The sequence below is a fragment of the Vigna umbellata genome, chromosome 11 (genome assembly GCF_029865625.1).
Source record: "Vigna umbellata cultivar VRB3 chromosome 11, Vumbellata_1.0, whole genome shotgun sequence".
Lineage (NCBI taxonomy): Eukaryota > Viridiplantae > Streptophyta > Magnoliopsida > Fabales > Fabaceae > Vigna > Vigna umbellata.
The window spans coordinates 2,630,419-2,642,166 of record NC_142175.1 but is presented as its reverse complement, the minus strand read 5'-3'; the positions used below and the strand labels follow the sequence as shown (position 1 = coordinate 2,642,166).

The following is an 11,748-nucleotide window of genomic DNA, read 5'->3' as shown; positions in this document are numbered from 1 at the left end:
GTCCAATTGAACCGGCTCATACTGAAAGAAAATATGAGTCAACTCAAACTATCTTAATCTTAAAGCAAGATACATTAATCCATAAATTTATATTATGAGAGTTCTAAAACTATTTTAACCTTCTTATGTACACCTTTTAACTCATGAGTTTTTTGTTTGTTAGCTTAACCCGTGTGCGTCATGGCATATCTACTTATATTTAGACAAATATTGGTATAATTATGAAACTCAATCATTGCTATTACCATTAATAATCTAAAGATTGAGACTGTGTCATTTTAGTTAATTTGTCACATTATCGAAGGTTTCTTTTCATTCATTTTTCAGATATAAGAGTTCGCAATGTCCAAACATATTTAAAAACATATTTAAGAAGAGCCTATGACACATTAATCAAGAGCCACACGACTCTCTATCTTAAACAAGATAATTCATTATTTCTTGTCAAAATAGAAAGAAAACATAATATTTTCAACAAGAAAGAAAAATTAGAAAACACAAACAATGAAAAGAGTACTATGCTTTACATATGCGAAATGCTATATACTTTGCTCTTGCCTGCAATAGATATTTTACTCAGTTAAGGGATCAAAGAATTCAATTAATATTATAATTTTATAAATAAATTATATAATTTTTAATATATTTTTCATCTATCTAATTAACAACTTATTTATTCTTATTACACAATACGTCCACCATAGATAGATCTGAGAAAAATAATGCATAATCGATTTCATAAAAGAAATATTAATTCAGAATACTTTTTTTTTTTAAAGTTGTATATGAAGTGAAATATTCTGTCTTTAATGACTACATACTCTTAATATCATACAAGATCATTATCAATTAAGGGATGCTGGTAAAAAGTGTGTTTAAGGCCCAAAATGGTGAATCAGGTTTTGTAACTAAACAACATTACTGTACTTTAATCAGCTAAGTTTCTAGATGAAACTTACTTAGTGGGGAACAGCTATAAGTTTGGAAGTCAAAACACAACCAATACAAAGCTGTGATAACCAATTTATCATAACAAGTATAAGCCTAAAGGAGGTTGATTAATAACTTGCATCCCAAAATACAGCTATTCCCATCATACACTACTTTATGTGACGAGCAAGATATCGTGAGATAAGCTAGTTTAACTTGGTGTTTTCAGTCTTAATTTCCAAGAATGGCTCCATCACTCACCTAACCAAGTTAAAACGACGTGGTAGCAATGCCAATTTCGGTCTATATAAGCGTGGGTTGGCGAGTCGTTTGTGAATGCAACACACAAGGACACATAACAAGTACGACAAACTAAGACACCGAAACTGTAGAGAGGATTCAGAGTGAGAAAAATGGATTCTCGTTTGGCTCGAATCATGCTTCTCATGGCTTGCATTCTTCCTGCTTTGGTCGAGTGCAGAGTCAGGCACTACAAATTTCATGTAAGTAAACCGTTTTAATTTTCTGCCTGTGATGTGCATTGTGTTGTGTCAAGCATTTTGATAATGTTTTTTTTATATAGCTTAATATGACTAATATCATATTTGTAAATTTATATCCAATACATATACAACGAAGTTGAAGTACTCTTAGTTCAGAAGCACCTAAGAATCTCTTTTTCTATAGTAGAAGCTTAAAAAAATAATATATGCATAAATGCATGCAATTTATGCTATATTCAATTATCTTCCTCTCACATCAAGAAATTTTCTATCAAGTTCTTGATAAAGATGGGGGTATACCATTGTCGCAGAGGTTAAGATCAGTTTTCTTTTATTAAACTTAGAATAATGTTCTGACAACTGCGAAACCAGCTTAGGATTATATTCCCTTTCATGTTAAATAGATCTGTGCAATTATGTTTTAATTCATTTTGAACCAACATTCACGCAAATTATTCAAGACGAGTTAAGGGGTTTTATCATATGTTACCTGACAATAGTATGTGTCCTTGTTGAAAAATTAAGCTATGAGCTTGACAATCGCTGATAAATGAATCATGGCTCCAAAGTCAAGTGACAAAATGAATTTTTTTATTTCGAGAAGTACCGCTTAAAAAAACCCAATTTATTTTTAAAAGATTGATTGATATATATATATATATATATATATATATATATATATATAGAGAGAGAGAGAGAGAGAGAGAGAGAGAGAGAGAGAGTATGTTGTGATGAAATTGGTTTAATAAATGAAAGCTAATTGAATTACATTTCGTAAAACAAACAAATTTAATCCGATAAATTTTATAATCATAATTTATTGATTAAGTATATCAAATTTCTCATAACTTCAATTTATATTGACATCACTTAAATTGACATGTTTTATAAGTATCATATTTATAAATTTTATATACATAGTCGAATTAATAAGAATATAAAATTCAATGGTTGAATTAATTAAATTCACATTTGGTAAAAGATTATTAAAGATATAATTAATAACCTGATATGAATGGCAAGCTTGATAACATTATTTATAGGAACATGAGCTCTCGTGTTTTCCTAGTATGAGACATGGTGTGCAGTGAAGGCATTTTTGTAATCATAGTTATTAGTTTTGAAGCTTTAACCTCACCTAAACTGCTTAGTAGATGCCAACAACTACGTCACACCATGGAACACAAATGAGTAGATTTTAGAATTGTGGTGACATGGAAGGTAGAGCTCCAAATCAGCACCTAGAGATAGTTAATCGGTCAATTTTTTCCAACCACTTCGATGCAGTATTATAGTTTCTTTCAGAGAATTAGCTAATGTTGGTAATAATGGGTGCAGGTGGTGGCCAAACAAACCTCTAGATTGTGTTCAAGCAAATCTATTGTCACCATTAATGGCAAATTCCCAGGACCCACTCTTTACGCCCGAGAAGATGACACAGTGCTGGTCAAAGTCATCAACCAAGTCAACCACAATGTCACCATCCATTGGTGAGACATCATATATTTCATTTTATTTGCTTCGAGTTACAGTAAGTATAGCACAAAAAATAAGTAATGGGGCCTTATTGTAAAAATATCTATCTCTAATCAACACAATGTTCATATTCAATTCTGATTGAAGTGATTGTGCCATCTTGGTAGGCATGGTGTGAGGCAACTGAGAACTGGTTGGGCAGATGGACCAGCATATGTCACACAGTGCCCAATTCTACCAGGGAAAACCTATGTGTACAATTTCACCCTTTCAGGACAAAGAGGAACACTTCTTTATCATGCACATGTTAACTGGCTAAGGTCAACTCTCCATGGTGCCTTGGTTATCTTGCCAAAGAGAGGTGTGCCTTATCCTTTCCCAAAGCCAGATGATGAACTGGTTGTGGTGTTAGGTGAGAAAAAACGTACCCTTCAAATTGTCCAATTGATTAAGTTAATGATCTTAAACTCTACACATACTTAATTGCCATTACCTGGGATTCCTATCAAAATTCACTGTCGTGATAAATTGTAGGAGAATGGTGGAAATCTGATACTGAAGCCATTATCAATGAAGCACTCAAATCAGGATTGGCACCAAATGTCTCAGATGCTCATACCATTAATGGCCTTCCAGGGACAGTTACCAATTGTTCTTCACAGGGTATTTTCTTCTGTTCAATTCTTTTTCGCTGATAACATGTATTTTCCCTGTCAATCAATCAAGATATTATTAGTATGTAACTCTTAAGGTAATTGTTGTAAAAGTTAATTAACTTACCATAAAGAGTAATTAATGATTAGAGTAATCAATATTTTCATTATGCTCAAACTAAGCTTTATTTGTTTTCATTTTTGGGGAATATGTGCAGATGTTTACAACCTGCCCGTGGAGGGTGGAAAGACCTACCTGCTGAGAATTGTCAATGCTGCACTCAATGAGGAGCTTTTCTTCAAAATTGCAGGCCACCAGCTTACAGTGGTAGAAGTTGATGCCACATACGTAAAGCCTTTCAAGATTGAAACAATTGTGATAGCCCCTGGTCAAACCACCAATGTCCTTCTAAATGCTGACAAAAAATCTGGCAAGTACTTGGTGGCAGCATCTCCTTTCATGGATGCTCCTATTGCTGTTGACAACTCGACTGCCACAGCAACATTGCACTACACAGGCACGCTTTCCACCACCCCCACATTTCTCACCAACCCACCTCCCAAAAATGCCACCAATGTTGCTAACACCTTTGTCAGCTCTCTTAGAGGCCTTAACTCCAAAAAGTACCCTGTCAATGTCCCACAAACAGTTGATCATTCACTTTTCTTCACTGTTGGGTTGGGCATTAACCCATGCCCATCTTGTAAAGCTGCAAATGGGAGCAGGGTGGTCGCTTCTATCAACAATGTCACGTTCCTCATGCCAACCATTGCCTTACTACAGGCACATTATTTCAACATCAAAGGGGTGTTCACCACTGATTTCCCTGCCAATCCACCCCATGTGTTCAACTACTCAGGGTCTGGACCAGCCAATTTGAACACCGTAACTGCCACAAAGGTTTACAAGCTACCATTCAATGCCACAGTTCAAGTTGTTCTACAAGATACTGGAATCATTGCACCTGAAAACCACCCAATCCATCTTCATGGGTTCAATTTCTTTGTTGTTGGAAGAGGAGTAGGCAACTACAATCCCAGTACTGACCCAAAGAACTTTAACCTTGTTGATCCTGTTGAAAGAAACACTGTTGGATTACCAGCTGGAGGATGGACTGCAATTAGATTCAGGGCAGATAATCCAGGTAAAATTTCACAATCTCATACAACGAATGAATTAGCCTAAATAGTACACTCTAAAAATGAGCTGGAAAACATAGGGTAAAATATTTTGAAGCCAACAAAATAACAAGATATATATGAAAAGATGCAGTGTAAAGCCTTTGAAAGTTCTATTGGATTATTAACTCATGAATCTCATCATAGTAATCCTTTTAATTCCTTGTGTTTGATAGGAGTTTGGTTCATGCACTGCCACTTGGAGGTGCACACAACATGGGGACTAAAGATGGCCTTTTTGGTGGAGAATGGGAATGGTTCTGAGCAATCAGTGATACCCCCACCAAAAGATCTTCCCAAATGCTAAATGTGTTCAGTCATCAGTTAATTATGCAATCTACAAACCCTTCCATTGCTGCAACAACAAAAAAAAAGAGCTTTGGAGGGATACAGAGAAGCCAGGCAAACGAAGAAGAGGAATAAGAAAAGATTATTTAATAAGCGAATGCCAGAATGTTTTTTTCTTTGAGTAAATAGGAGAATTTGTTCAAGCACGTTCAATAAAATGGAGCGCGCATTTTGGTTTTCCTCTTGCAAATTCAAATTTTCAAGACACGCTATGTATGTACTGGAATCAACAAGTGTACGCTCTTGTTTGTTTCGTGAAATACAAAAGGGTTATTTACATCGTTAAATTGATGATTATTTTGGCTGATATTCATAAGTGTGTTCGAATGTCTTTCAGTCCTTAATGCTTTAGGCCCTGTTTTCGGATATTTTTCAATCCTTAGAATTTTTAGACGATGCGTTTAGATGTTTTCTCAATCTGTGAATGTTTTTCGATCCTCAGCACTTTTAGACTCCTTCATACTAGGATCTAGTTCAATCTGGGATGATTTTAGATGTCTTGTGTTAGAATGTGTTCCAAACTAGGCTGCTTTTAGACATCTCTGTACTAGGATGTGTTTTAACCCAAGGCGCTCTTAAATACATTCGTATTTGGATGTTTTTCGGTCCAAGAACACTTTTAAACGCCTTTTTAATCAAATTGTTTCAATTCCGGAGCACTTTTAGACGCCTTTGTGTTTGGCTGTGTTCCAACCGGGATGCTTTACATATGTGTTTTAATCTAAAGTTGTATTGTATTAGCTTGCGGATGTGTTGTTGCCATCGAAGCTTAGTTGAATTAGCTTATGGATGTGTTGCCCTTTAAGCCTATTCAAAGTAGTTTTTGGATGTTTGGCATTTTATGTTCTCGACAACAATTTTCCACCGAGTTCTTAAGTTCATATTTGGAGTGAATCGATTATGCAACAGGGACCAACCTAGTTTGGGGACAATATATGCCTCCATGATTATTTTTTCTTGCATCACCAAGTTTGCAAAAAACTAGGTCTCATTTGTGAAAGGTATGTCACATTACTTTTTTGTAACTTTTTCCATTACTTAAGCTTCTTCTCGTACCTTATATATGAGGTCGACATCGACTCCTAAATTGTTATCATTATGAACTTCATCGATCCTTTTAAGAAGCTTCTTTGAGTGCAATAGTATTCCCATAATATGCATGGAATCTCCTTAGCCCAAAGGACTTTCACTTGGTCGACTTTTTTCTTCAACCCATTTAATATAACGTTGTTCCATGCATTAATTTGATTGTTGGTTTGTGGATGTTCTTCAAACTCCATAAATTGTTTGAAGGCTTTATTAATTAATATTGTCAACTATTAAGAATGACAACAAAGTGGGATAAGTCATGTCTGATTTTGAGCGAAATTATCTAAGTATATCCATTTCCCATGTAGTGTGAAGAGCTAAGGAGTAAAATTTATGTCACTTCTCTACTAAATTGGACTACATTTCTATCATTCGTACCACTTTTCAATGGATATATGAGCCTCCTTCTTGTTCTCTATCTTGTCTATCATATTTGACTAATTATTATATAATATTAAAATATACAATAACGTAATTAAATTAACAAAATTTAATAACATATTTTATTCATATATAATTATACCAACAAATAACTTATAAAATATCCATGACAATAAATTTTGTAGGACTATATTACTTAATACAATTATAATATTTTTTAAAAATTGTATGTGATAATTTTCTAAATGAATTTTTCTTAGTCAGCTCTTCAAAATGTACGTGTACTTTTCAGAATTGATTTTTCAGAACAAACTTTTAGGAACAATTTCTGAAACATATAAAATGTGTTTCGGAATGAATTTATCAAAATGAGCTTTCTTCCGTAATGTGTTGTCTCTCTGTCTTCTTCTTTCTCTACAATGGATAATGGTGGATGTGGCAATGATAATGACACAACGATGATGATGATGGCAATGGCAAACCAGTGGTGGCGGAAATAGTGGCAACAAGGGTAATGGAGTGCAATGAGGAGGATATTTTATATTTTTTCATCAATATGGGACACAATTAATAATAAAGGAAGTGCAGGAAGAAAACACCTTTTTTTAAAGAGCGAAAAGTAGTGCAATATTATTGAGAGTTTTGGCATAATTTCTTCCTGCACTCCCATATATTGCTTTACGCACCTCTATAAAATTTTGTATTTCATGTTGTATATCTAAATTTTGTATTTCGAATGTACCATACAAAATACACTTTTTTTTTTAAATTTATAATTTGAAATGCATTTTTTTATTCTTCAATATAAAAATTATATTTTGGACTGCATAATTTAAACCATAATATATTTTGAATGCTTTGAAATATATTTTCAATTTCGTATTTTAAAATGTATAATTTAAAATATAAAATATATATTTTAGATCGTGTAATCCAAATACAAAATTTTATGAACATGTGGAAGTAGTGGAAGAAATGACTTGCTTTTACTCTTGACTGAGGTGGAATTCTAACAGTCTCAACTATCCGAATTTAAGAATACTACTCAGACAAACTATTTCAGTTTTCATTACAATATAGAATTTGTTTCAGCTTTTTGAAATATAGAAATATTTTAGCCATTATTTTCCTCCAAGAAAGGAATGGAATATATGAAATGGAAGCAAAATTTGGTGGTGGGCCCAGAGGTATACTGTGCAGGAAGAGCACGCTGTTCCCCGTTAAAGAAAATAAATAAATAAATCACAAAAACTAAAAGATACATATTTTTTCCTCACCAAAGAAAGATATCTTTGTGATATTCTTTCATATATTCTAAATCAACTTTTATAATAAGATAATCCCTTTTCTACCATGTTCCTTGGGCACATGGTTTCCTTTAAATTATTTTTGTGATTGAAAGATGCCAATGGATGACTCTCCTTACTCATTTCATTATCTCCAAATTTTGTTACTAAGGAATATATTTCCTAATTTATCAATCGATGAGATGAAATTGGATCATCTCGCTTTTTATGTTACAAAAAAAAACTAATTTCAGTGGATGCAAGAGATCAAAAAGATTTAATTTATTATAGAATATTTTGTAATATCATCACGTTATATATCTTCAAGATTATGTCGTTTTTAGACATAACTACATGTGAGAGAGAGGAAGAAAAGTACTCAACATGACAATTTTTCATTCCCAAAAGGATAACTTAAATTTAGATAAAATCAATTTGACTCAAAATTATTGAACAATATTTTTTTACAATAATTTTCGAACATAAAAATAAAAAATGTGAAATATTTCTTTTGTTAAGGTCAAATTAATTTGAATAATTTAAAAAATAAAATGTTGAAAACGTATATTAAAGACCTTATGTTAATTAATTCATGCACTGACTAATTTTATCTTATAAATAATTATTTTATTTCTATTGTTTCCGCTTAAAAAAATATAAAAATTTGCTTAAACATACTGTAGATATTCTGATTTTCTCCCGTCTCTCTAAATATCTTTCCTTCAATTCTCGAGACCAGATTTTCCTCTACTTGCAGTTGATAATGCACACAGCCAAAAAAAAATAAAGCTAAAGAGACCTGCATTTAGATTTTAGACTTGTTCTAATCTTTTAACACATTTAATTTGTTTAAAACATTCCCTAAACATTTATTATTTCTTTATTTCTTTCAACTTCTATGGCATCATATAAATTACTATATTTGATCTTCTTATCTATAGGGACATTCTTATTATGTTAAGATGGAAAAGGGTGAGAAGTCTTTAAAAATGCTTATTATTTTACTGGCTTTGTTTGATATTGAAAAGAAAGAAGAAAGAAAAATTTAAATGGGACAACCTAGTTTTCTTTTTCCCTTGGCATTTTGAAATGAAGAGTGAATTGCGAATGCTTAATGAAAAAAATGTTTTTCTTTGTTGTATTTTTTTTTATTCTAGTTGGTATATATGTATGTATGTATGTATGTATGTATGTATGTATGTATGTATGTATGTATGGGAGAAGTATATTTTATAAAGATGAGATAATTGACAGGCAGTTTTAGCAAGTGTTGATAACTTCCATAACAAATGCATGTGTAACTTGGTTAACGTTAATTGTTTATCCTTTATTATAACATAATAGAAGGTAAACATAAATCGAGAGCAACTATTGATCTAAACTAAGAAGCAAGACTACTACAAAATATAGCTTCTAATTCGTATATTAGGTTTTGGTTTTGACGAAAACAAAACATAAAAAGATATAATGGCATTTATGCAATTTTGTAAATATATGTCTCACTTAGAAAATAAATCGAAGTCATATTTGTTGAGATTGGTATCACGCAGTGAAAAGGTTAAAGAAAGTGTGTAACGGTCAAAAACTAAGAGGGAATGAGTGAATTGGTTCTTTTAAAAAATTATGATTTTCTTTTAGGATTTTTATCAAACAGTTTAAACAAAAAAGTTATAGAGTCAAAGAAAATCAACATAAGGAATTTTATTCTGGTTCGAATAAAAAGATTTTACGTCTAGTCGTTAATCATTATAAATAATGATTAACCTTTTTCACTAAAATATAGTTTCATATTACAAACAGCTTATATAAATAATAAGAAATAAAAAACACCTTTCTTCGACACACGATGGAAGAACACAACTCAATCAACTTCAAGAGAACCGCTTTGTCTTTAGACACACTAAACACGACTTTCTCCTTTTCACAGGACTTGATTTGAGCACTCTAAGACTTCCTCAGAACAAATCTGTATTCTCAAAATGACTTAGTTTTATTTTCACACACAAAGATTTTCCCTTAGGCACACAACTCTAATACTCTCAAATGACGTGGAGAGAAGAGAGAGTAAGAGAAAAACACTATGCCAAAATATTTAATGTTTATAATGATTAAAAATAAAAATCACATCTAATGAACATAGAAAGAATCGAACAAATGATTCAAATGTATTACGCTTTACTTCGATGTAACTTATCATTTATTGTTTTAATTAATATCGTCCATGCTCATATCACCATTCTAGAAATTTACTTATTTTTCCAGAGCGCTGAACTTCCACTTTTCATCTTCATTGAAGAAAAAAAAAAGCAAACAAAAAATATAAACTAATGATGCATGAGATTTTCATTGAAATTTAAGTTTTAAATGTGAGGGTAAAATTGGTATACATAATCAACAATGTATTCATTAAATTAGTTTGTTTTTATCAAACAATGAGACATAAACACATCTAAGTTAGATTAAAAAACGAGTGTTTGGTAGCCTCGTTGAAAAAAACTCACGTCGAATCAATTTAGTTATAAACAATAATAGAATATCTATCAAAACTAAATCCTAATATATATATATATATATATATATTACAATTAGATAACCTAAAATGTTCTAGTTTTTATATCTGAATTAAAAGAAAAGAGTTATTTCATTGCGGTAAAAATGTAACGTTACAATTTTAGTTTATAAACAGAGTCTAAAATGATATTTTTAGAATTTTAGATTTAAGCTTTTAAGGTTTAAAACTATTTGTAATTATTCTCTCAAATTTAATGTTTAGAGTAAAACCATATGTTTTAATTTTTAATTTTTTTTTTGAATTTAGAATACCAAAATCAGAATTATCTCAAATTTTACTGGGTGTTCTAATAATTAAATCGTTATTTTATTTTCTAAATCCATATGAGAGTTGAATAAGATTTGGGGGTGTCCACTTACATCTTCCTTTAGACAATGAGCTTTAGCTTTTGGCTTTTTATCACACACGCACATATATACTTGTCAAACATATCAATTTTTCTATTTTCTTTTTAACGGGTACAAAGGTATATGTACGTTTTTTGTTTATTCCCTAATCAGTGGCACGATGAATGAACACATTTGGCAATGAAGTGACAGAAGGACTCCCTCAAGTTGTGATGTATGAGCAATTAAAGTAGTGGAAGCAATAGACATGTCAACAATATTTCACTCAACTATTAAATGTTAACTATTAACTATTTGGTTATTCCTTATGCATTGCATCATGGGATGCTGGTCTAGTTTTTCATAATTGCACCCACTTACTTACTTAGTCACACACACCAACCTTGACTAGCCACACCAGCTGCCTTGTAAGGTTGACTCACCCGTGTAATCCATTTTCTTACTTCTCACCCCATTCATAACACCTACCATCTCCTACCAACATTTTCTAATACAACAATAATTATATCTTGGACTCGATTGAAGGAAAGAGTATTTTTCCATAGAAACCTTGTACTTTTAGTGCTTAAATCATGTTAGATTCTTTTCAATGAGATAGAAGTTTCATTTAAAGTAAAAAATTATTAACATAAATATAATATATAAGGAAAAAAAATTATAGACTCATTGTTTTAGAATTTTAGGGGTAAGATTTAGATAATTGGTATCATACGTGGTATCATACTATTATAGATGTCGGAACCCCTAGCGCCCGACATCTATAACCTATTATACAGGAAAACGCGAACCCGCGGGGAGTTAAGCTTGCTGTTCATCGTCTTCCTCACGTTTTCTCTCTAAGGCGTTGCATTTCCATGTAGGTTTTCTCTCTTTTGGATCATTTAAATTTACTTTTACTCCGATTAAATTACTCTTTGATGAAATATCTTCCATTTGAACCGATTAAAATTCGTTTTCGTTGCGTTTTGGTGTAGTTTCTGGCAT

The 11,748-nt window shown here is 31.8% G+C and overlaps 1 protein-coding gene across 1 annotated transcript; it reads left to right on the top strand.

The window, feature by feature from the left end:
* The first annotated feature begins 1,276 nt into the window (after positions 1-1,276).
* LOC124819481 (laccase-4-like) lies at positions 1,277-5,376 on the top strand. Its single transcript, XM_047291006.2, has 6 exons — positions 1,277-1,433; positions 2,772-2,923; positions 3,077-3,321; positions 3,444-3,572; positions 3,781-4,707; positions 4,918-5,376. Exons 1-6 carry the CDS (start codon positions 1,344-1,346, stop codon positions 5,046-5,048), a joined length of 1,674 nt encoding a protein of 557 aa, XP_047146962.1. The 5' UTR covers positions 1,277-1,343; the 3' UTR covers positions 5,049-5,376.
* Positions 5,377-11,748: the final 6,372 nt, after the last annotated feature.